At 41.0% G+C, this 27,195-nt stretch overlaps 1 protein-coding gene across 2 annotated transcripts in view; it reads right to left on the bottom strand.

Moving 5' to 3' along the window:
* Positions 1 to 26,364, bottom strand: part of fam91a1 (family with sequence similarity 91 member A1) — a 57,910-nt gene extending 31,546 nt beyond the window's left edge. The window contains exons 1-10 of one of the 2 annotated variants that reach the window (XM_055634744.1): positions 26,133 to 26,364; positions 15,668 to 15,752; positions 14,882 to 15,033; positions 13,649 to 13,706; positions 12,318 to 12,385; positions 9,873 to 9,986; positions 8,824 to 8,914; positions 7,633 to 7,695; positions 3,882 to 3,988; positions 1,168 to 1,206 (exon numbers count right to left, since the gene is read on the bottom strand). In XM_055634744.1, the coding sequence (XP_055490719.1) occupies positions 1,168 to 1,206; positions 3,882 to 3,988; positions 7,633 to 7,695; positions 8,824 to 8,914; positions 9,873 to 9,986; positions 12,318 to 12,385; positions 13,649 to 13,706; positions 14,882 to 15,033; positions 15,668 to 15,752; positions 26,133 to 26,204 (849 nt within the window). In that variant the 5' untranslated portion in view covers positions 26,205 to 26,364. The remainder of the gene's footprint in view (positions 1 to 1,167; positions 1,207 to 3,881; positions 3,989 to 7,632; positions 7,696 to 8,823; positions 8,915 to 9,872; positions 9,987 to 12,317; positions 12,386 to 13,648; positions 13,707 to 14,881; positions 15,034 to 15,667; positions 15,753 to 26,132) is intronic. The other variant, XM_055634745.1, reaches the window with a different exon arrangement.
* Between the last annotated feature and the right edge of the window lie 831 nt (positions 26,365 to 27,195).

Genomic DNA, 27,195 nt, shown 5'->3' with positions numbered 1-27,195 from the left:
TAAGACACTACCAAACATGGACCATTTCATGTATCTTGGGTGCTACTTCTCTACAAAGGCAGACACGGACAATAAAAGTAACCACTACTTTCAATTTGCCAGCACATTATTCAGTTGATTGAGGAAGAGGGTATTGAAAATCAAGCCTCAGCCTTGTTACAAAACTCATAGCCTGCCAGACAGCATAAAACCTGCCCTCCTGGATGCTCCAGGATCTTTTAGACATTTCAAAACACTGGAAAAACACTATCAGCACTGTCTCTGTAAAGTACTCCAAATTCATTTTGAATAGGTGCACTGACATTAGTATCCTCTCCCAGTCCAACATCTCCCAGTACTGAGACAATAGTTATTCAGCTGACTAGATTCGGCAAGGCACGTTATTCACATGTCCAATACCACTCCCAAAACACACTATTCAGAGCTGTCACAGAAAGAGACAACCAAATAAACAGAGCAAACAATTCAAAGAGATGCTGCTAGCCTCCTTGTAAAATGCAACATCTCCACCGACTCGTGAGAATGTCCTGCCCATGACCACCCAGTGGAGATAAAATAATCAGGATGGTAACGAGATTACTGAGGTTGTGCCTTGGAGTCGCACGGAAGTCTTGCATAAGCAATGAAAGGAGTTAACCACATCACATACTACCAATCCACCTGTGATATCTACAACTACCTGCCTAGTCTTTGAAAAATAGTTTGCAGTTCCCACATTGGCAATTCCAGAATAGAATGAAAAGGACGGAAAAACAAAGAAAAAGTAAGAAAAGTATGGAGAAAAGGGAAAATAATGATAAAAGGAATGGAAAGGGGAAAAGAGGAAAAAAAATGGAAGGAAATAGACTAAATTGGCTAGTTTATTGTTTGTGGTGGACATCAAAAACGGACTGAATTAGTAAAATTCCTTTCTTTTTAAAGTACATTTAAAAATCTTTACTGGTATTTAAAAAATTCTATTTCTCTGTCCATTCTTGTGGAGATGTGCAGAACTACAAAAGGTAGCATAGATGCATACTAATATTCACAGTATTTTCTAACCAGTTTGTATATTTAAACAGACTCTGAACAACCAAAAATACCGCTATCATAAATTAGAATAACTGTAAAAGGTTAAACAGTAATCACAAAACAGTAATCAGTGTATTATTTAGCAAAGCAACATACCTTCACAAGGGATAGATCTATCTCCAACACATTTGCCAACTGAAAAACATTAAAAAATCATTACATTATTCAAAGATAGAGATTGTAAAATAGACAAATTAATTAGTCTCCTGAATCTCTGCAAAGATGACTCGCATATTCATAATTCTCTATCAAATCTTGCCATTTTCTTCTATTCTCGATTCCTCTCCTGATTTGATTTGATTTGATTCAAATTATTGTCATTGCACTTTTCAGTGCAACGAAATGGTTTAGCCTGCAGTCATAACATAGAATAAATAACAAACACTCAACACAGTTTAAGTCCCAAAGTCATTGTCTCTTCCCTCCTTGCTCTCCCTCTGTGCTGAGGCAATCCAAGCCTCCGATGTTGTGACCCCGCCAGGTGATGATAGGTAAGTCCCGCGGCTGAATCCGTGCTCCGCAAACGGGCCGGTTCAAACCTGCCATCTCTATCACAAATGAGACTTTGCCATTTTCCCATTCACCTCATTATTCATGTCATAGAAACAGAGAAAAATAGGTGCAGGAGTAGGCCATTCAGCCCTTCAAGTCAGCACCACCATTCAATGTGATCATGGCTGATCTCCCGTTCCTGCTTTTTCCCCATATCACTTGATTCCTTGAGCCCTAAGATCTAAATCTAACTCTCTCTTGAAAACATCCAGTGAATTGGCCTCCACTGCCTTCTGTGGCAGAGAATTCCAGATTTCTAACTCTCTGGGTGAAAATGTTTTTCCTCACCTCAGTCCTAAATGGCCTACCACTTATTCTTAAATTGTAACCCCCTGGTTCTGGACTCCCCTGACATTGGGAACATTTTTCCTGCTTCTAGCCTGTCCAATCCTTTAAGAATTGTATATGTTTCTATAAGATTCCCTCTCATCCTTCTAAATTCCAGTGAATACAAGCCTAGTCACCCCATTGGTTCATCATATGCCAGTCTCGCCATACCGGGAATTAACCAGGCAAACCTACGCTGCACTCCCTCAATAGCAATAAAGTCCTTCCTCAAATTAGGAGACCACAATTGCACACAATACTCCAGGTGCGGTCTCACCAGGGCCCTGTACAACTGCAGTAGGACCGCCTTGCTCTTAAACTCAAATCCTCTTGCAATAATTAGCTCTGCTGTACCTGTATGTTTACTTTCAGTCACTGATGTACAAGCACCCCCAGGTCTCGTTGCACCTCCCCTTTTCCTAATCTGACACCATTCAGATAATAATCTGTCTTCCTGTTCTTGCCACCAAAATGGATAACCTCATATTTATCCACATTATACTGCATCTTCCCACTCATCCAACCTATCCAAGTCATCCTGCAGCCTCATAGCATTCTCACAGCTCACGCTGCCACCCAGAAATGTTACATTTAATTCCCTCGTCTAAATCATTAATATATATTAAATAACGGGGGTCCCAGCACCAAGCCCTGCGGCATCCCACTAGTCACTGCCTGCCATTCTGAAAATGACCCATTAATTCATACTCCTTGCTTCCTGTCTGCCAACCAGTTCTCTATCCATGTCAATACCCTACCCCCAATACTATGTGCTCTAATTTTGCATATTAATCTCGTGTGGGATCTTGTTAAAGGCTTTTTGAAAGTCCACCACACCCACTAGCTCTCCCTTATCATTTATTCTTGTTACATCCTCAAAAAATTCCAGAAGATTAGTCAAGCATGATTTCCCCTTCATATGTCATACTTTCCCTCCCAATCTATTTTCCAAATACCCCCCATCGTGAACACACCCAAAGTAATTGAAATTGGGTTCCCTAAATCTTTCTAATTAAATGTGTGATATTTCTTGCCTGCTTTGGGATAGAGGCAATATTTCCACAATTCCATCTTATTATAATTTCCTACAGTTGGGTGTTGGGTGATTCATGCTCTTTATTATCTATAGATAGTAAATGCCTACTATGTTCTGTGTGCTAAGCAAAGCAAGAATTTCAATGTCCTATCAGGGACACATGACAATAAACTCACTTGAACTTGAACTAGACTTGAAGTTACCTCCAGAAAGCATATCCAAAACAGCACACAATATAAAAACTATGGCCTAGTCAATACAAAACTTACCATTAACAATTAACTTTTGGCATTTTGTGATTTTTTTTAATAGATATGAATAATCTAATTTAAGCAATTGTTTCACTTTTCTTTTCTAATGTCTTAACATTATTTCCTTTTCAGGTTCAAAACTTTAGTGAAAGTTTCTCAGAGAAATATATGAAAAAAGTCAAGCTATATAAAAATTTAAAAAAAGAAACAAGCAAACAATTGCATTTACAATGCATCTTTCATGATCTCAAGACCTTCTTAAGTGCTTCCCACGTAATGAAACTTTTTAATTGTTGGCACTTATGTAATATAAGAAACCTTGTTGTCAATTTGCCCACAGCTAACTTATACAAACACTAATGAAAACACAAACATTGTTTTAAAGAAATGTTTGCTGATTGAATTATAAAACTGCCAGGTACAATGGAGGCCATTGCCCTGCTCTTAATCGTGTGCTGTGGGATTCATTACAGATACCCCAGAGAGAAGTCAGAGCTTCTCATCAACATCTCATAAGAAAGACCAGGCCTCTCACAATTCATTATTCCCTCAGTAACAAAATTCTTCTTTGCCACATAAAGTACTTATTTGCAATGGGAAAGAAAATGTATTGAATGACATAGCTTTTGTTTTAGCCCCCCTACCTCTGCAACATTGGTTTGTTCATCGATAGAAACAAAAATCTTGTAGAGAAGCGTTTCAAAGTAATCACCTTGCACCCTGTTCATCACAAAACCTTCCAATGGTGGAACTAAAAATGAAAAGAAGAAATCAAAAAGGATTTTCCAGTTCTCAAACCTTAATCATTGAAATGTTTAATTTGAAATCAATAATTACAAAGTTGCATGTTTCCCTAAAGGAGGGTTTCATAATCATTTTGCCTCATTGTTGCTCTCAACACAGCTTTACTATCCCTTCCCCCCAATATCACAGTGACAACTTTGAATTAAGTTTGTTAAATCTTGCTCATGGATTGAAATGGAGATGATAGGTGATGTCATTGCTCAATCTGCATTTGTTAGAGGAAGAGACTGCACTAAATGGTGAAGCAGTACAAACATTTGGAAGTGTTTGGGGTTCTGGACAGCAAGAGATATGGTGAATGCACAGGTGGTACTACTGAGTGGACAAGGTGTAAGCTGATATCTAGGTTAAGGATCCGCTAACAACACAAGGATAGCAAGATGGTTCGTCCAAGAGTCCTGCAGCCAAGGAATAAAAGATCCTACTGCAACTTTTTGCACATATTCTAGACTTTTTTTTAAATCACCCCATTTACGTCCCATCAAAATGTGTTAAACACATAACCCCTGTAAGGTCATCAACCTGAAACATTATATCTCTGTACTTGCCTAACCCATCTCTACCATATTATCTTATTTCAATCTCACAACCATCTGTTTCCTGTGATGCTGCTGAGACGGACAGCACAGAAATTCCCAGTTCATCTTCAGGCAGTAAGTACAGGTATTTATGTTATAATGTGATAGTTCAGGTCCTTAAAAACCTTGTGTTATAGAAAACAGTGTTAGAAAAATAATTGTGTCAATAGAGAAAAGGGTCGAGAGAATTCCAGACTCGCAATAACAATGTTTTTTCTCCATATAATTGTCAAAAACTAAGGTCATTTTAACAGCATCCCTAATTCATCAATCGTGTTATATTTAATTTGTGACATGGAAACATGCTATTTACCACAACTAACTGGACTGTGGAATCTTCCATATGACCTTTGTGATGGCATGTCAATGGAATTGTGCATTTTTCAGATACTAATGTGTCCCACCAGAACTTGAACAGTGCACAACTTTTTCAAGACTGCTCTGAAGTGTGACTTTAAGTTACAATCTCTTGTACTAAAGTGAGATTTGAGTTATCACCTTCTGACATGAGGCAAATGTTAAGAATGAACCACTTAAAATCAGAATAAAGGTTCCTTTATGTAATTTAAGGTTCTTTATGCAATCCAAATATATTTTTCTCTATAACAGGTAAATTGCCCATTGCAAACGTTCCAACAGATGGAACATTATCACAAGGATGCCATCTAAGATTAAGCCACAGGCTTCTGAAGAAGAATTTTAATTTAAAATAACAGGAAAAACATGGAATTTAGAGACATTACTACCGAGTTATAAAATGATGTAGTTCAGGAGGGCACTATATGGTCAATGTGCTAACTCTTTGAAGGAGTTACCCCATACAATGCTCTCCATAATATTTGGGACAAAGACCCATCGTTTATTTATTTGCCTCTGTGCTCCACAATTTGAGATTTGTAATAGAAAAAAAATCACATGTGGTTAATGTGCACATAAAGGCCATTTTATACATTTGGTTTCACCATGTAGAAATTACAGCAGTGTTTTAGTGCAAATTCAGGGCAACATAATATTTGGGACACAGTAATGTCATGTAAATGAAAGTAGTCATGTTTAGTATTTTGTTGCGTATCCTTTGCACGCAATGACTGCTTGAAGTCTGTGATTCATGGACATCACCAGTTGCTGGATGTCTTCTCTGGTAATGCTGTGCCAGGCCTGTATTACAGTCATCTTTAGCTTAGCTGTTTTGGGGGCTAGTCCCCTTTAGTTTTCTCTTCAGCATATAATAGGCATGCTCAATTGGGTTCAGATAGGTGATTGACTTGGCCACTCAAGATTTGACCATTTTTTAGCTTTGAAAAACTCCTTTGCTGCTTTAGCAGTAAGTAAATTTTATTTATATAGCACGTTTAAATCAACTCGCGTTGAAACCAAAATGCTTTACATAGAAGAAATAATTAAGTACATCGATAGAAAAATTTAAAAAAGAAAAATGACACAACACATTATAGAATTCAACATGAACATCCCCCCACATCAGACTCAAAATGTTCCACTGTGGGGAAAGGCACCAGAAGGTTCAGACCTCTTCCTCTGTGATCACCCGAGGTCGGGGCCTATTTGTGGCCTCCGCAGCCAGTCCGATGTTTTCAGGCCCTCTTGCCGGGAAAATGGAACTCTGGCGTCAGGTGAACACTCCTCAGCGGCTTGGAAACGTCTGGAGCAGCCGCTCCCTCCCCGGAGACCGCGGCAGCCGAAGTCCTCAGGCCGCGCTGGTTGGAGCTCCAACTCTGGCGATCTCGGAGCAGTATGTTTGGGATCATTGTCTTGCTGCAGAACGAACCACTGGCCAATGAGTTTTGAGGCATTTGTTTGAACTTGAGCAGATAGGATGTGTCTATACACTTCAAGATGTTTTTTCCAGAACTGTGGTTGATCTTTTAATTACTTCTTAGCAAACTGTAACCTGGCCATCCTATTTTTGCAGCTAACCAGTGGTTTGCATCTTGCAGTGTAGCCTCTGTATTTCTGTTCATGAAATCTTCAGCAGACAGTGGTCATTGACAAATCCACACCTGACTCCTGAAGAGTGTTTCTGGTCGGCCGGACAGGTGTTTGGGGGTTTTTCTTTATTATAGAATGAATTCTTCTGTCATCAGCTGTGGGGGTCTTCCTTGGCCTGCCAGTCCCTTTGTGATTAGTAAGCTCACCAGTGCTCTCTTTCTTCTTAATGATGTTCCAAACAGTTGATTTTGGTAACGGTTTGCCTGATGTCTCTAACAGTTTTATTCTTGTTTCTCAGTCTCATAATGGCTTCTTTGACTTTCATTGGCACAACTTTGGTCCTCATGTTGATAAACAGCAATAAAAGTTTCCAAAGGTGATGGAAAAACTGGAGGAGAGACGAGGTGCTGTGAGCTCTCTTATTCTCGCACTAAGGAGGCAATTAAACACACCTGAGCAAATACAAACACCTGTGAAGTCATGTGTCCCAAACATATGGTGCCCTGAAATGGGGGGATTATGTAAAAAAACAGCTGTAATTTCTACATAGTGAAACCAAAATGTATAAAAATGGCCTTTAATAAAATCTGACAATGTGCACTTTAACCACATGTGCTTTTTTTTCTATTACAAATCTCAAATTGTGGAGTACAGAGGCAAATAAATAAATTATGGGTCTATGTCCCAAACATTATGGAGGACACTATACATTTATCTCTTCTGCAAATATTGCTCACCACACATCCTTTTTTGTAGGTTAATATTCCATCTGCTGCAATCCTGTTCTCAATATTTAACAGATCAAAACAATTGTTTTGCCAATTACCTTAAATTTATGGTTATTGAGCCAAACCAGTTTCTTCTTATTTACTCCACATCAAAAGTAGAGATCCGAGAGCTATTAAAAAATAGTTTAATCTTGACTGCGAACGATCCTACTTTAAAATCATTGTGATAATAATTTACGCAAGGGATAGATTTATTCATAAATTCACTCAGATCACGTGCTCCATTGCAAGCTTCACCTTTAGTGTTACTGCAAGCTCACTGGAAGCACACTGCTCACCTGCAATACAGCTGTCATCAGATATTGGTACATCAAGGTAAATGAAGCCTTTGTTATACAAACCTGCAAATTTGAAAAGCAAACTGGTCAGTTAAGTGCAATCAGACATTGTTGATTTATCTTGCCCAGAAGCCACAAATGTACAGTTTTTTCAACTCGTGCTCAGTGCTTTTAATTTAATTCCCATCTTTTTAAAACTAAAAATAAGTAGCAAATGGTTTTAATACTGAGGAATACGTCTGCACTCATCCTTTTAGGGGGTCATATTAGATAAAGCCAGGAAAGGCAACCTGACATAAAGATTGCCATCTATTCTTCCCAACAATCTGGCATTACCCAAAACTTACAAGAACTTTTCCCTGCTCTCAACAGATCCTGTTATCCTCCAATTTCAAGGTGATTTAAGTGCAAATCAAATGATTCCATGAAAAAGCACATTAATCTGTTAATATTCACAACAGCTGAAAGTATTTCCCAAAGTTTTTTCAACCAAAATGCCAGAAAAGAACTTGAATCAACAAATTGATCATGAAAACTATTATCTATTGAATTATTATTAAATAATTGTATGTTCTCCCCATGAACTGTGTGGGTTTTCTCCAGTTTCCTCCCGCATTCTAAAGGCTAATTGGACTTGTAATGGTGATGTAATTGTAAATTGTCCCTCGTGTGTGTGATGGTGTTAGTATGCGGGGATCGATGGTTAGCGCGGACTCCGTGGGCCCAAGGGCCTGTTTCCGTGCTGGATCTCTAAACTAAAAAGGCGGAAACATGTCTTCACTTGACAGGGATGCAAATCTTTGGAACTCTCTGCTGTTAGTGGCTGGGGAAATAGCCACAGTTGATTTATCTTGCCCAGAAAACACAAATGTGACAAGCGTATTCCAGAATAAGATTGATGCATGTTTGAAAGGAACCGAGAATGAAGCACAGGAATGAAGTAGAATTTAGTATGTTGAGCTGCCACAATCTTACATGAATCATATAGCTTTCTCCTGCTCCAGTTAAAAAAAATGTTTTGATCTATACTTTCTGCAAGGCCAACAAGCCAACCTTGCACATACCTTTGCTGAAATCCATCTGCCACACTTTGGTTCAACAAGTAGTTGACCCAATTATTGAGGGCAAAGTTAAGAGTTTCAGGATTCAGCAAGAAAAGTTTTGTGAAGACATCCTAAAGAATATACTCACCAAGAACCACATTGTGTTCCAATACTCCAACCAACTGAGGTCCCGAATCAATAATTTTATCAATAGAACTCTTTTCAGGCCCAGAACAAAGCTAGAAAAATAAGGCAGCTATTTTGAAAATGATCTAAGATGAGAATCAGAAAATACCCAAACTTAAGTTTTTCAAAGACCACAAAGTTACCAGTTAGTTGTGCTGATTTGTAGGTTGGCCATATTTCTGGGTCCCACAAGGACACACTATTGGATTTGAAAACAGAATCTATCTATAACCTGATTTTTCAAAGATTGAAACGTGTTCCAATTCATCCCTTCCGATCAAACACTTGGTTACATTTTAATGGTGCCCTTTGACCTTCTGCTCTTTGGACCCTTAAAGACTTGCCCACAAAGCTGTCAGCTTCATATGCTTGGCTCTTATTTCAAAATTCCTTACTCAACCCAACTCCAAGCTATTTTTCCCCTTCTTATTTTAGTGCTTAACTTTGCTTTGCCCGGACTAATACACTGGCTGTCTCAGTTCCCAAGCTGTGCCTGGACCTGGCCCTCTGTTCCCAGACCCTGTGGATTATTGAAAAATATTTAGTTACTTCACCAACCACATTGACGTTGATTGACATCTTGCTGCACCCTCACTTCTATTTTCACAGGTCCAATACTGACTTTGTAAACAACCCACTGAGAAAGGGACACTTATACTGACTGAAAGGGCTTAATAACTTTTCCATCGCTGAAAGATAACACTCCGATATCTCCTCCAAACGCCAATGCTCTTAATAAATCTATTACCAGTTCCCAGGTTATAGACCTCAACATTTCTCACCCTCTATATGAATGCCTCTCCAACCTCACAAACTGAATATTCAGAAGAGTCCCATGCAATCACTATTCCACACTATTCTGTGAACCAAATTAACTTATTTCAGAGTTGCATAGGATGTTGTATAGATCCTGCACTCAATCATTAATATGAATTTAATAGTCTTTGGCAACAAATACAACAGCAACAAATGAAGCTTCTGCCATCAACCATTATTGTTTTTTTATTTTACCTTGATATCATCTTCTGTGATAAAACCAGCCTGAACCACCCACCATGGCTCAATAGTAATCTCTACAGGCTTCACTGGCAGCAAGTCACGAGCAGTTTTCCTCCTGAAAAATTTCTGGAATATTGATTGTTCAACACAATTAATGAACTTCCATTACATATTGATTAAATATTGTTTACTCTACAATTAGCAAATGCCATTATATTCCTCGAACAAAGTTAATTAAAAAAAAAAAACATATTAAACATTTAAAATTGAAATTACTGGCCTCCATATTATGCCGAAAAGCCAACAGATATACTTAGACCTGCTAGCTTTGACACATTTAACTAGCCAGAAGCTCAGGACTCCAAGCACAGACTGAAGTCCAGCATTTTGCTCCAGTTATCCACTTTGGACTGCTCGATTCCTCATGGAATCCAACAGTCTAATACAGACTTCCTCAGATCTTCCCAGGAAATCTGCCTGCTGCACCTTTCTAAATCCAATGGAAATAAATATCTGTCCACAGAACATTTAGCAGACCACATAATTGAAATGAAAACAGAAAACGCTCAAAATACTTGGGTCAGGCAGCGTCTACAGAGAAAAAGTGTTACTGATTACAGTCAATGATCTTTCATCATCAACCTGAAAAGGTAACCATCTGTCTCTCCACATATCTGACCCAATGAGTATTTCGAGCATTTTCTGTTTTTACTCCAAATCTCCAGCAGAAGCAGTTTTCACTTTGTGCCTTTTATATTTGATTTAATGGGTTAAAGCATGTGCAAGTATTTTCAGTGTTTCAACTTTAATCAGTTTAATTTATGATTTGTATTTATGTTAATAGCAGTCAGATATTTCCAGACATTTGTTAATGCCATTAACTGTCTAGACTCTAAGCTATGTTCGAGGCAGAGGCAAGAAAGGCCCTGTACTGCACCGCATCTTGGCAGTAGCTAAAAATCAGTCTCAATGCGAGATTTTGCCCAGCCACAGAGGATAAAATAGTATAGCTGCGGGTGGGGGAAACGGGTTTGAGGTCACTCATCTATTCAATGGATTTTCATTGGAGCCCAATTACATACATTATCATTCTCCATCATTCTTTTTTTCATATATACCTACTCATTAAACCAGAGATATTTCAGAGCTGTATGATAGAGGTCGTGCCCAGGTTATGAACACCTGATTTATGGACTCCTCTACCTACATAAGAACGAGCTCCGCCAATATCATGAAATTGAAAAGTCCAATGTCAATATGTTCGTTCCTACAAACAAAGAATTAATTTCCTCTGTATTTCTACATTATTTGTCAATATCCTTTCTTATCAGTCTTGTGTGTGTTTGTTGCTATTCATTACAAAACTGTGGATATATGGGTAGCATGTTGAGAGATGTTTGTGTACAAAATTCACATGTGGACGTCTGTAAAAATGGAAGCTATTCATTACCCGTGGATGGCTGATACTTTTTACATCTAGTATTGACATACTGCGCTTCATTTCACCGATAGTAATGCTTAAAGTGGATAAAGTTATAAATCACCTTCTTCCAATATTTTTTCCACGTGCAGTCTCCAATATGGTGCTTTTACACTCCGATCTAATCAGGTTACAATTAGCCCACAGGTTTAAGATAAATCTGTGCGTTCTGCGTTGTCCTAATAACATGACTATTCTTTGCTTTGTAAAAACTTGATCCAGGTTCAGATAAATGTCTAGTGTAGACTGGTTTATGCAGGCAACCAATCATATATAGGTAAGCATCACTAACCCCGCCTTACTGTATCATTTATATTAACGCCGACTTCCTATGCTACGCAGTTCGGTAGCAGACAGGAGACAGTGACTACTAACATGCTGTTAAGTCTGTATGTGGATTAAAGATGATCTTAAGCTACGTGTTGTGTAGATGTCATATTTACATCTAGATTGGCATTGAAATCTCCAAGTTAAATTATGAGGTTCTCCAATTCAACATATGCAGATCCAAAAAGGATTTATTATGCTCCCACTGCATAAAACTGCTTAAAAGTTGGCACAAATTGGCCATAACCAATGAGGGAGAGGCTGTGACAGCTTATACAATTGTTATTCATTCATTTGCAAGCTTATCCTTTTCCAAGGGCACATTTGGGCCATACTACACAAGGATGGCAGGTTCCCAATTTAGGGGTGTTAATAAATCAGATTTACTACAATTCAGAAAATTACTGTTGACCATTTCTAACATTTTATTACAGTTTTATTTAGTGACAATTCTTCAGCAGCAGATATCAGATTACTAATCCAGAAACATAACCACTTTAAAATTTGTATAACCATCTTTAAAATGTGCCTTCCACTCTGCATCTTGTTATTTTCTACTGTAAAGGGAAAGAAATATCACTTGCCCAACATACAATACATCAGTAAAATGGAAAATCATACTGCTTCAAATTAATTACAATGGCACTCACTTTAGATGATCTACATTGATTCATAAGGTCAATATACTGGTTCCTTCCAATTCCCAGAAGCCTAAGACCTTTAAAAGAAAAGCATGTTTATTAAGCCACCTTTTTCAAAACACCAAGAGTTTTATTGTTAAAACAGCTGCAAATACAGTAATTATTGTTTTAATTTTTAATTTAACTATATAGGATAACCAAAGAACTATACATTAGAGATTCTTAAAGGACAAAGAGACAGAGATCTTGAGAGGGAATCTTTGAGGTTTGGTTGTAATGTGGATTCACAATGCAGAAACAGGCACTCTGGCCCAACTTGTCCATGCCGTCCAAATTATAATTCTGGGCTAGTCCCATCTGCCTGCATTTGGCTCAGGTCTCTTTTAACCCTTACCATCCATACATCTACTCTGAAGATGGGTCTTGACCCAAAACGTCACCCATTCCTTCTCTCCAGAGATGCTGCCTGGCCCGCTGAGTTACTCCAGCTTTTTGTGTCATACATCTATCCAAATTTCTTTTCAAAGTCGGATTTGCAACCATCCCAAGCTTCACATGGCAGCTCTTTGCAGATACCGACTACCCTCTGAATGAAAAAGTTCACCGAGATCTCTCTTAAGTTGTTATTTTTTAAACCCTGACCTTCCCATCCATGGTGACCCACAAACCCTTCTGGTCTTCCGTTAAATCCCCGGAAGACTTTGACTCCAAGACCGAGTGGCGCAGAGCCTGGAAAGTTGCAACACCATATATGGAAAGGTTATCACAGACCCCACAGTAAAACCACCAGGTTTTGACCTCCATCGCAAGCAATGGGTAACCCTGATCAGAATCCACATCCTCCATGCAAGAACAGCTCATCGCCTGCATAAGTGGGGTATGACAGACAGCCCTGCTTGCAACTGAGGATATCCAGACCAGACCATCCCACACATCGTGAATGACTGCCCACTGAGGGTTTTCCCTGGGGGCATCAAAGCCATCCACCCAGTAACTGACTGATGCTGTCCTGGCCTGGATGTCTACCCTTGATCTACAACTTTAGGCTGTGCACGCCATACGCAAGAAGAAGAAGATTTTTTAAACAATGACTTTATTTCCAATATTATGTTTATTTTTCAAAGTCAGTTTTCAGTCAGTGACCCAATCTTTTATCCTAGAAAGTTTCCAAACTGTTTCTATTCTTTAAAGTCCAAATTTTACTGCATGTGTCCCAACTAGCACCAAGTCCCAAACTCACATCAACCCTACATTAAAAGGGTTCTAAAAGTCTTTGTTTGTTGGACACACACTACTAAACAAAGAACAAAGAACATTTACTCCAGCACCAAAAGACTTACAATCAGCAGCTGTGAAGTTAGGTAACGAATCATAACTTTTTTCACTATTCATGATATCCTAAAAGGGAAAAGAAAAATATATTTTTTTAATTGGGTTCTGTTGACAGCTGTATTACAGTCCGAAACTGTAGAGATCTTGTTCCTGAATTATACAACTACTGGTATAAAATCAGCTAACTCACAAGGATTGGCACCCTTAGCAATTTACCAGGTTTAGAATCATTTGTTGAGGTGCTCTTGCTAATCCCACAGATTATATTTATAATCCAAGCCTCTCTTCCTGCACCCATTATTGTATGCATCACATCGGCTTTGCACCGTGTCAATTTCACTCGGGTGTGTGTGTGTGTGTGTGTGTGTGTGTGTGTGTGTGTGTGTGTGTGTGTGTGTGTGTGTGTGTATCTGTATCTGTGTGTCCGCACGTATCTGTTTGTGTTCCAATCTTACAGTCGCCATTCCAGTTGCCGCTTTTTAAGGGAACTGCCGGCAATTTAACAGTCATCGGCAGTCACCTAAAAAATTGCCTAAGTGGGACAGCTCCATTAGAAAGTAATTGAAATCAGACAAAAATAAAAAAGGGAGGGGGCAATCATCAGATTTATAACATTAGATCAAGGGGGGTGGGATAGCTCGCATGCAACATAAACACCAGCATGAATGTGTGGTGAAATGGTCCATTTTTATGCTCTGCATTCCATGCAGAAGATAGAACACAGAAGAAGCCATTCAACTCATTCACCCCTTTACTAATGCCATCCAACTAATCCCATTTGGTTAGAAGTCTGGGATCCAATGGATGAAAGCAATAGAATCTTAAAGGAAGATAGACACAAAAACCTGGAGTAACTCAGCGGGTCAGACAGGATCTCTGAAGAAAAGGAATGGGTGATGTTTCTGGTTGAGACCCTTTTTTAGTCTGAAGAAAAGGAATAGGTGATGTTTTGGGTCGAGACCCTTCTTCAGTCTGAAGAAGGGTCTCGACCCAAAACATCACCAATTCCTTTTCTCCAGAGACGCTGTCTAACCCGCTGAGTTACTCCAGATTTTTGTGTCTATCTTTGGTTTAAACCAGCATCTGTGGTTCCTTCTTACACACAGGATGCAGGCTTGCATCAATAAAACAACACCCATAACCAAATGAAAAATAACACCTCAGATTTCCATGAGTGTGCATAATATTGCATGTTAAGACTTCTGCATGACAGTTTGAAGTTAATGAATTATTAAACTCACCTCCATAATTCCTATATAATAGGAAAAGGGTGTGACCCGCAATCCCTTCACCATGATGTCAGATAAATGGTATGGATACAACATGAGATGTTCTCTGCTATACTTAAATAGCTCTTCATAGTATTTGCGTTCATCTTTCTTGATGCATCTAACTGGTGACAGGGGGAGGTTGAAATTAAGAGAGAATAATCAGGAAAGCAGACAAATTAAAACCCACCATAACAACAGAGCAAAACATTGAGGCACATCAAATTTTATCATTTTTTAACAGAACAAAAGCAAAGTACTGTGAATACTGGAAATCTAAATTAAATAAAGAAAATGGTAGGCAGAGCTGGCGAAAAGATTCAGTTCCATGTCTCAAAACTGAGGTTCAAAGGGTAGGTTTTAAGGAGTATTTAGAGGAGGAGAGAGATGCAGAAGTTATCAAAAATGAATTCCAGTTAAGATCTCAGATAGCTGGGGAAATTAAGATGCACATTCTATGAGTTTATTGTAGATATGATCTTTTGACAAAATAATTTTAGACAGTTTTTCCAAACCAACTTGTGTTTTAAGTAAAGAAAATCTAGCCATTAAAATTGTAAGCAATCTGATTTTCTTAAATATTTGGATTTAAGAAAGAATGTCAAGAATGTTTCATTATTCAATAATATACAATTCTAGAACATTGGGTAAGATTTGAGGATTTAAAGCTTCCCCTTTTCCTTGAAGGGCTCGAAACTGAAGCATATACAATTTTAAATAATGAAGGTCAGACTTTGCATAAATCATTGTTCTGCTTACCCAAATTAGTTCTATATCGCAGCTGATTGCGGATGCTATAAAGCAGAACCTGTTTCTCATACTCGCGCTGAGAGTTCCCGAGACTCTGCAAAAGATCACAGCTTTTTGTAATTATCAGAACTCTTAAAAGTATTAGCACCAGTGACACAAGTTTATTTTGAGTTGCAAAAATAGATCACAATTAAGAGTGGGTTCTTTTTACATAAAATCACCAGATAATGGTTTCGTCATGTTCATCAAAAGCTTAATATTGGTCAGAAAATTGTGAACTTTCCTTTCTTTCAAGTAAGCCATAGGATTATTTAGTCGATCTATGATGGGGCCTTGGCTAAACAAATGGCATCTTGGAATGTGATGTGCTACTGCCTGAACTGGAGATTTAAAACAGATTTAAGGAGATCTTGTCACCCAATATTTCCTCCAACTCTTGCTCAATGGTAACAAAACCAAGAAACTATACTTTAACTTCAGAAAGGGGAAGTCGAGACCACATGTCAGTTTTCATTGAAGGGTTGGCAGCGGAGAAAGTTAGCAGCTTCAAATTCCGGGACACTAACATCTCAGTTGACCTATCCTGGGCCCAGCAAATAAATGTAATTATGAACAAGGCATGCAAGCGTCTCTACAGAAGCCGAAGGTCCCACACCACCAGGTTCAGACACAGCTACTTTCCTACAACCATCAGATTGTTGAACTGATCTGCATAAACATAATCCTACCTCAGCTGCAGAGCACAACAGGTCACCACTTGGACTACCGTGGACTTTATAAAATTTACATTGTACTCTCGATCCATCCACACACAATACCAGTTTTATTTATAATGTAATTTAAACAAAACTGTCTTCCAAGAGAAGCAGAATATTGGATGTCTCAAGGTTTTGGATCATATTCGAGAAACTTGAGCAGTGGCCCTTCCTGGGTTATGACAGGATTCTGTTCAAGAGAACTGTTCCCAAGTCATAAATGCGGCCACATGGCAATATATTTAAATAAAAACATTGGCAATACAAAGTTTCAACAAGGGCGCTTATCTCAACCATTCAGATTTCTCTGCAAAATGCAATGAAATTGCCACAAGCCGAGTTCCTGCACACAAGATGTGTGCAACAGCCGGCAAATCCATCCCACTGGTCTCCCAAACATTCACTTATATATATGGCCTGTCCATAAGTCTTAACACTCATAACCTGAGAGGGACCTGTACTGAATCAAGGTTAACACATGTCCTGGTCTAAAGGTAGGGGTATTTTTAGAGGTCCCATCTTTCAGATGATATCTTTCAAGGCTTTGCTGGGTGTCGTCTATATAATTAAAAGTGTCATCTTGACCACTTCCTGTCTGCGCTGTATATTGATTTTAGAAAAAATGCTACCATATATCGCTATGATTTTTGGCCATCTTACTCACAGTCCTCCTCCACTGAGGAGGCCCCAGGATTTTTTCCACCGATGAAAAATAAAAAAAGTTATGAGTGTTTAAAAAACCTTGAGATCAGCTGATTGGTCCTCTCGCCTGTCAATCACCGCGATGAAGGTAACGCCCCTCCGGGGGTGGGGGGGGGGGGGGGGGGGGGGGGGGGGGGGGGAGACAGGACTATAAAGCCCCCCGGATGCCTGGATATGTCAGTCACTGTGTGCAAGATCGCAAGGGAGAGGTCATGACTGTCATTCTCAGCTGTGAATTGTGAGTCTGCAATGTACTTGCAATAAATGATTTATTAGCCCTTAATGACAATGCAATGAGTTGTTTGGCAATTTGGTGGCCTGCACCCTGTCAGGATAGGAATTTCAAGGAATAGCCGTGAGTGAGCTGCCAGCCAAACAGCCCTAAGTGACTGAGCTGCCAGCCCCCACCAGGCCTCAGTGATTGGGCTGCCAGCCCAAGAATTCATTCGCCCACAATGTCCATACTAGCCCTCTGGAAACCAGTCCCTTTGGCCCACAACACCCATACTAGCACTCCAAAAAAAGCCCCCCCCCCCCCCCCCCCCCCCCCCCCCCCCCCCCCCCCCCCCCCCCCCCCCCCCCCCCCCCCCCCACCACTGGCCACCAATATTGGAATTGGTGGAGACGTGGAATATTGCCTTCGGGGACCAGCCCTCCCGTGTGAACATGGGACCCAACGGGTCCCACTTAGTCTGGTATTAAATAGATGCAAAACACCTGCAGCATAATTTCAAAGGAAGAACACTGAACAGCATAGCACAGTAACAGGAACAAATCTGCCTGAATACGATGCCAAGATAAGCTAATCTCATTTGCCTGCACATTATCCACAATTCTCCACTCTCTATATATCCACATGCTGATTTAAAAGCCTCTTCAATGCCACTATAATTTCAGTCTCCACCACCATCCATGGCAACATGTTCCACAATCCATCCTCTGTGAAAGAAAACGTATCCAGTACATCTGCTTTCAATTTTGCCCCTCTCACTTTACAGCTATGCCCTCTAGCTTTTGACATTTCCATTCTGGGAAAAATGTTCTGACTGCCTACCCTATCTACACATATAATCATAACTTTATATACTTCTTATAGGGTCTCCTGGCAACCTGCATTTCAGAGAAAATCCAAGTTTGTCCGAACTCTCCTCATATTTTATACCCTCTAATACATGCATCATTCTGGTATATCTTTGATGCACCCTCTCCAAAGCCACCACATCATTCCGATAAAGGGGCGACCAGAACTGAACACAACACTCCAAATGCGGCTACCTGATTTTTATAGTGGACTAGACTAAGTGGACCCGTTAGGCCCTGTCCACAACGCAATAATCCACCACTCACCCGTTCCCCCAACGTCACCCTTTCCCCAACGCAATATTCCACCATTCACCCATAGCCTTAGTGCAAAACCTCACACTTGCTCAGATTAAACTCCATATGCCATTTATGTAACTGATCTACATAGGTTTACTTTCGCAGCCTTCCTCACAGTCCATGATTCTAGCAATCTTGATGTCATCTGTAAAACCATACTAACCATCTACAGTTGCATCCAAGTAATTTATATATATTACAACAAGCAATGTCCCAGCACAGACCCCTATCGACACATACAATCATAATTTTATATATTTCATGTACTCCATTGGTCACAGTCCTCCAGCCTGAATAACACCCTTCCACCATAATCCTCCATCTTCTTTCAGTAAGCCAGTTCTGAGTCCATATAACCAAGTCACTATGAATCGTGGATATTTTTCTCTTCAGTCCTGGCTAATATTTACTCCTCAACCCTTATCATAAATCAGGAACCAAGAAGTTCAGCAGATGGATGAAGAGCAGGCTACTGTACTGGTAAACATTTTTTTAAGAACACCAAATTTAAGAGTAGCAGACACCACTGAATTAAATGGAAAAGTGGGCAGCAATGAACTACACAAAAAAAAGTTATAATACAAATCAATGAACTCATACTGCAGAAAGTGCATCAACAAATCAATAAATGAAATGGTGGAAGGGCCAATGATAAAGGCATAAATAAATGCATCAGGAACAAGTCGAATAATTCAGCAATGGACAGGGCATTAAATTTACAGAGCAGCAAATAACAGTGAGCTAACAAATTCATGGAGCACCAGGCACAGCAACAACTCATAAGATTAACGGGAAAAGCAATCATAAATCAACTTAATGACATTGCAGGCACACCAACAAATAAATAAGTTAGCAGAGCAGAATTAATAAATTCATAACCAGCATGCCAGATCAATAAATGAAGCAATGCAGCAGGGAATTAATAAATTCATAAAGCACTGCATATAATAAAACAATAAATTAAGAATACAGCAGACACAACTATAAAATTAATACGTTAACAAGTAGCAGACAACAATGAATTAATGCAAGATCAGATACCAGTCAGTTATTGAGGAATTGGGGATTGGGCTGAGGTTAGAAATGTTACGAGTTTACGTGTTGGAAGTTGCAGATTGCCATTCAGATGCTGCGAGAAACACTTCATCAGACAGTATCAGGGAAATAGTATGTTAAATGAATTTGCACTCTCACCCCAATCAGAAGGATTGGTAGATTTAAGCATAAAACTTCAGAAAATGCTGCTCCATCTGAAATGCAATATTTTGGATTGTACTCCAATTAAAGGATCTCACGAGACTACTTCACTAATAGCATTGGCAAGTCTGCCCCAAACTGCATCTCGGTAATTGGTTAGTTAGCTTATTTATTGTCACATGTACAGAGATATAGTGAAATGCTTGTTCTGCTTGTTTTCTGGTCAAATCATACTGTACATGAAGAGTACGATAGATTCTCATTCTGGAGCAGCACAGAGTCACTACATTCTGGCATAAGCAGAACTGCAATTTCCAAAAACCACAGCTCAAAGTAAGCCCATGAGAGGGAAAGTTTGGAGAGCTCATTGTGCTAAACAACCCACCCACTTCAAGAATTGGGCTTTTAATATGTGACAGTTCAGTGAAAATACCACACCATCCTGTTAAATTATGTCAGCTTTTAGTTAACCTGCTCCACAATACAATCTGCAAAAAGGAGTTGTAAAACAGTGATCACAGGATGTTTTCAATGGTCAACCAGAAATAGTCTTCAGAAGGGTCTCAATCATGCTAGTTTCCTTGGCCTGCCTCTGCCTCTGCCTCATGATGATCATTTGTTGATAACACTTGTTGCTTGAGCGCTAGAGATGTATGGTCCTGCTCACCAGAAATAAGGCTGCCATATTCTGTTGCTGCCTCTTGCTAAAGACATGGTTTTAAAAACTGGCCTTTTGTAACCAAGCACTCTCTACATACCCCTAACAGGCACCCAGATACTTGCTTCTGGTTTGGGAAAATATCTCATCTGTGAAACTAAAAAAGTGTTTGAGCAAGTTACAGCAGGCAAGTTACCATGAACACACACAATTCTGGTTATTTATAATTCAACCATAAGATTTTTTTTTTGTACCAGAAGTAGAAGTGAAGTGCAACTGCATTATGGAGCTTATATGGAGGTGCTCCTCAATGTATCTTTGAAATTTGTCATATTATGGTGGTGTCAGACAATCCAGCAGGAATTGCATCCAAATACCCATTTTGAGTAGGAGGTAGATGAACTTCTTGGTACTAATGCAAAAATGAAATTTAATCCTCCTGATATGCAAAAGGTCAGCTCCTTCCTATTTAGTAACATTGAAAATTGTTGAAGCAAAAATACAGAAATGCAAAAATGAGCACAATCGCTGGGGTTGATCATACTATGTGTCATTGAATTTGTAAAGGCCATAGAACTGGAAAAATACAACTTTAAATGTCCGTGCCAAATGGGTTTGTCATAAAATACTAGCTTGTCTTTGTTATACACAAGTACAATAAAGACATCAAAACCTGTATTATGAAGCTCTTCGCAAACAGAAATCTCAACTGTGAATTTTTACCTGAGCCTGCTCTCGAGTTCATAAGTCAACTTATGAAAGTGTTCATACTTCTGAGTTAGCCATTTAAAATGCATGATAAAATGGAAATTCCATAACCACATTTTTTTTTTTTTTTTTTTTAAATCACTTTCACTGGAAAAATATTCCAGAACTAGGAATCGGAAATATATTTGAATCAATTTCCTTGCCAAGATACTTCTCAATTGTGAAGAATTTCCTAACAGATATTCTGGCCAGCACAAGGCTGAAAGAAAATGTTAATGACTTCAGGATGCTCCTAAGAAGCCACTGAAATACTGTACAATTGCAGTTGTTACAAATGTGGATTTGCAGTAGTCAATTTGTACAGAGGAAATTTCCACTAACAGCGATAAGAGCCAGAAAAGTATTATTGCTGTTGATTATGAAATCAATTATTGGAGAATTATTATTTCTTTAAAATAGCTCCGTTGAACTTGTAACAATCGCCCCAGGACAGCACATGAATAATACTCAACACAATAACACAAATTTTTACTCTTCAAAATATAATTTTTCTTTCAAAGAAAGCAAGCAATTAACATCGCATCTGAATGGTAATTCCATTCTGTACATCTTGTTCCATCTTAACTTTCCATTCCAATCTTGGCTCAAAAATACTGCAATACAAAGTACTGCACAATAACCACAAATATTCATGGTATCCTTCTTTACTTCTCCAATAACTTTTTTTAAATTACAAAAACACAACAATCACAAATGAAAATATATTCAGAGGCAATAAAGTGCATGCTAGAAATCAGAAATACCCAGAAAATGCTGGAAATATTTGATTCTAATGAAAAAATGAAATAAAGAACCAATCCATTGGGAGACAGAAGTGTACTCAAATTCTATGCATTAGGCCATTGGGGCTCCTATGAGCAAAGTAAGAATTAAAAAAATGTAATTAATAATAGGATTAATGTAATATGGTATTAGTATAAACGAGAAAACGTTTTGTTGGGGGAAACTTTTTTTTAATCTCTTACCTCGGCAGAGATGCAATTTCTTTTCCGTATTGAATCTCTGCCCGCACTACCGCTAACATCGAGGAGTTGGCGGCCTTTGCTGGAGACCGACTTCGGGAGTTTGCGGACTTACCATCGTGGAGCTCGCGATCCTTGTCGGGGATCGACCTCGAAGCTCCAACCGTGTGAGCTTGCAGACTTTAACATCGTGGAGCTGGCAGTCCCTGGTTAATGACCAACTTCGGGAGCTCCAGCCGCAGGAGCTTCGACCGCTCCGACGCGGGGGGGCTTTGACCGCCGGCTGCGGGAACTTCGATCGCCCCGACTGTGGATGGTTCGACTGCCCCGACCGCGGGAGAATAAGGAGGAAGCAGATTGGACTTCATTGCCTTCCATCACAGTGAGGAATGTGGGAATCCACTGTGGTGAATGTTTATGTTAACTTTTATGTAGTTGTGTGCCTTGTTACTTTTTGTTTCACCGTACCTTAATTGGTACATGTGACAATAAACTGATCTTTGAATCTTTGAAAAAGCTGGAGTAACTCAGCGGGACATGCAGCATCTCTGGAGAGAAGGAATGCGTGACGTTTTGGGTTGAGACCCTTCTTCAGACTGGTTAGGGATAAGAGAAACTAGAGATATAGATGCTGATGTGGAGAGATAAAGAACAATGAATGAAAGATATGCAAAAAAGTAACGATGATAAAGGAAACAGATCATTGTAAGCTGTTTGTCGGATGAAAATGAGAAGCTGGTGCGACTTGGGTGGGGGAGGGATAGAGAGAGAGGGAATGCCAGGGTTACCTGAAGTGAGAGAAATCAATATTCACATTACTGGGCTGCAAGCTGCCCATGCGATGTATGAGATGCTGTTCCTCCAATTTACGTTTAGCCTCACTCTGACAATGGAAGAGACCGAGGTCAGAAAGATCTGCGTAGTAATGGGAAGGAGAATTAAAGTGTCCATCAACCGGGAGATCAGGTTGGATCACGCGGGGTGAGCGAAGGTGTTCTGTGAAACGATCGCCCAATCTGCATTTGGTCTTGCCGATGTATAAGAGTCCACATCTTGAACAACGGATACAGTAGATGAGGTTGGACGAGGTGCAAGTGAACCTCTGCCTAACCTGAAAGGACTGTTGGGGTCCCTGGACAGTCGAGGGAGGAGGAAAAGCGACAGGTGTTGCATCTTCTGCAGTAGCAGGGGAAGGTACCTAGGGAGGGAGTGGTTTGGGTGGGAAGGGATGAGTTAACCAGGGAGTTGCGGGTCGAATGGTCTCTGCGGGCAGGCAGAAAGGTGTGGAAATGAGAAAATGTGGCTCCCGTTGTAGGTGGTGGAAATTTCGGAGGATTGTGTTGTAAATGATAATAAATGATTTTTAATGAGTGGTTGATAGTCAGCACAGACCAGGTGGGCAGAAGGGTCTGTTTCTGTGATGCATCACTGACTTTTACCAATACTTCATCAGCTTCTCATGCTGATATATACTAAAGACATTCGCTCTTCATTCCATGGGATGCCTAGATTTCTTCATTCTTTATTTATTAGACAATAGCTGCAGGAGTAGGCCATTCGGCCCTTCGAGCCAGCACCGCCATTCAATGTGATCACGGCTGATCATCCCCAATCAGTACCCCGTTCCTGCCTTCTCCCCCATATCCCCTGCATCCGCTATTTTTAAGAGCCCTATCTATCTCTCTCCTGGAAGCATCCAGATAACCTGCCTCTACCGCCCTCTGAGGCAGAGAATTCCATAGACTCACCATTCTCTGTGGTTTATTTATTATTTATTATCCATTCTAAATTTAGAGCAGTCGACAGATCAAACTTTATGTATGCACGCTACTCACGGGATAACAGGTAATAGGCTAGTTAATTAAATCAATAGCTTTACCCAGTTAAAAAAACATCGAAAAGTTTAGTCTAACGGAACAGCTCTGCTTTATAACATATTTAAATAATTTAGTGTGTTTTTCTCAAAAGGTACCACAAAAAAGTGATGCCTGTGGGATCACACTGTGCAGAAATTAGCTGGAAACCCTGGGATGATTGCTGCTTCTAAGATTTTGTGGTGCATAAACTGATTGATGGGATCTTTATGCATAGATGAACTGGCAGGTCCTCTTGGTATCTTGCTGTGCAAAAGTGGTCCGACCAACTGCTTCTGGCATCTTCATCGTCATACAGCTTGGAAACAGGCCCAACCAGCCAACATGTCCCAGCTATACCAGTCCCACCTACCTGTGTTTGGCCCATATCCCTCCAGACCTGTCCTATCCATGTACCCGTTTCTTAAACGATGTGATAGTCCCTAGCCTCAACTACCTCCTCTGGCAGCTCGTTCCATACACCCACCACCCTTTGTCTGAAGAAGTTACCCCTCAAATACCTATTAAATCTTTTTCTCTTCACTTTAAACCTACATTCTCTATTCCTTGGTTTCCCTATTCTGGGCAAGAGACTCTGAGTATCTATCCGATCTATTCCTCTCATGATTTTATACACCTCTCTCAGATCACCCCTCATCCCCCTGCACTCCAGTAGAGTCCCAGCCAACTCAGCCTTTCCCTAGAGCTCATACAGTCAAATCCTGGCAACATCCTCGTAAATCTTCTCGGTACCTTTTCCAGCTTGACACCTTTCCTATAACATGGTGCCCAGAACTGAACACAATGTTGCCAGAAAAGGACAAGCTGGTTTGTAACAGATACGCTGTACCAGTGGGCTCTTGCTATGCATAAACAGGTATACTGGCTTCTCTGGCCCCTTGTCGTGCACTAATGGGCACCCTGGCTCTTTCTGGGCTGTTGCCTTGCACCAATTGGCACACTGGTCCTTCGGGCCTTACATGCAACAGTCAACCTGGCTGCTACTGGGCTCCTGCTATGCTCAGGGGAACCTTGACTTCCCTTGGACTGTTGCAGACAGGTACTCTTGCTTCTCCTGGGCCCTTATCATGGATATAGCTCGTACTCTGTGCAGACAGGACCCCAAGCTCCTCCTGGGCTCTTGCCGTGTGCAGACATCGACACTCCATTTGGGCTCTTGCCATGCACAACACACAGACTTCTCCTGGTTTATTGCCACACACTGACAGGCACCCTTGCCCCTGCTATGTGCATATAGGCAACACAACACGTCCTGATCTCCTGCCGAGTGCAAAAAGGCACCCGGGCTCCTCCTAAACTTAGAGAATCATAGACCAATACTGCCTGGAAACAGCCCTTCAGCTAATCTTACCTTTGCCAACCAAGTTGACAAACAGTAAAGTTGACAAACAGTCCAATTAGCCGGCATTTACTTATAGCTCTCCAATCTCTTCCTACTCATACATTAGTCCACATATCGTTTAGATTTAGTAATTATATCCACTTCTTTAGCTTCCAGTTCATTGGCTATATTTAAGAGGGAGTTAGATGTTGCCTTTGTGGCTAAAGGGATCAGGGGGTATGGAGAGAAGGTAGGAATGGGATACTGAGTTGGATGATCAGCCATGATCATATTGAATGGCGGTGCAGGCTCGAAGGGCCAAATGGCCTACTCCTGCACCTATTTTCTATGTTTCTATGATACAGATTACACGCAGAGTGAAAACATTACCCCTCTTCCCCCCCTCTAGTTTTAGAACCCACTACCCTGGGGAAAAACATTGTGAGCATTCACCATACCCATGATTCAGATTCAATTTTAATTGTCATTGTCAGTGTACAGTACAGAGACAACGAAATGCATTACAACGAAATGCATTACAATGCCCCTCAATAACATAATCTCTCGGCCTCATATGCTCAAATGGATAAAGTCCCAGTTTATCCAATCTCTCCCTATAACTCCAGCTCATATAACACAACAATCATCGTTCTGGCCCCTTTGCTGAGCTCTTGTTGAAGGGCACTGACAGGCATCCTGACTCCTCCCCGGACTCTTGCTGTGTGCAGGTTGTCATGTCCACACATTGACGGCAGTTCCTGCGCGTCTGGTGCTGAGTCTCTCACGGGGGTGGGGAGAGGTGGGGAGGGGGGGGATGTGTCAGGCGCCATGGAGCGCAGGCCCGGGCCTCGCCTCACCTGCTTGACGTTGCCCGGTAGCTTGGCCCACGGGTAGTTCTGGCGGATGTGAAACTCCACGTCGATATTCATGGCGAGCGGCCCGATCGCTGCCCCCGCCCCTGATCCTCCGAGCGCTCGTCAATCCATGGCGGTAATTACTGGCGCTGTAATCCACAGGGCGCGGTGTTGCGCTGCGCTGCCCGTCCCGTCCCCGCCCGGCCCGGCCCCTCCGCTCACCGGCACCACGACGCCATCGCCGCCCGCCCGCCCGCCAGCCGGCCTGCGCATGCGCCGGCCCGACAACCCGCGCGTGCGCACCGAGGTCCAGGGACACCCAGGTAGGTGATGCTGGATGCAAGGACCAATGCTCTGTTCATAGATACAAGATACATTTAATTGTCACATGTGCCAGATGGCACAGTGAAATGAAATTCCCAAACAGCCATACAATAAAAAAAATAAAGAACACAACACACTATCGAATTTGACATAAAACATCCCCACACAGCAGAATCAAAGTTTCCCACTGTGTGGGAAGGCACCAAAGATACATGGACAACAGGTGCAGGAGTGGGACATTCTGCCCTTTGAGACAGCACCGCCATCCAATGTGATCACAGCTGATCATCCACAATCAGTGCCCCGTTCCTGCTTTCACCACATATCCCTAACAGCTCTATTTAACTCTTTAGAATGATCCAGTGAATCAGCCTCCACTGCCTTCTGAGGCAGAGAATTCCACAAATTCACAACTCTCTGTGAAAAAGTTTTTCCTCCTCCACCCTGCCCACACACCCGCGCCCCCTACAACCCCTGCCCCCCCCCCACAACCCCCCTCCCCCACAAACCCCACCCCATCCACACAGCCCCTCCCCTACAACCCCTCCCCCGCCCCCACCACCCGCTCCCCTACAACCCCCCCCCCCCCCCCACAACCCCCCCACCCACACACCCCACAACCCCCCCCCACCACTCCTCTCCCCCTACAACCGCACACACCCCCCCCCCCCCACACACCCCCACACGACCCCCCCCCCCCCCACACCCCCCTTCCCTCCCCTCACACACATGAAGAGGAGGG

This window comes from Leucoraja erinacea, chromosome 4, assembly GCF_028641065.1.
Source record: "Leucoraja erinacea ecotype New England chromosome 4, Leri_hhj_1, whole genome shotgun sequence".
Lineage (NCBI taxonomy): Eukaryota > Metazoa > Chordata > Chondrichthyes > Rajiformes > Rajidae > Leucoraja > Leucoraja erinaceus.
The sequence above is the reverse complement of the archived record's forward strand: the minus strand, read 5'-3'. Positions and strand labels throughout refer to the sequence as shown.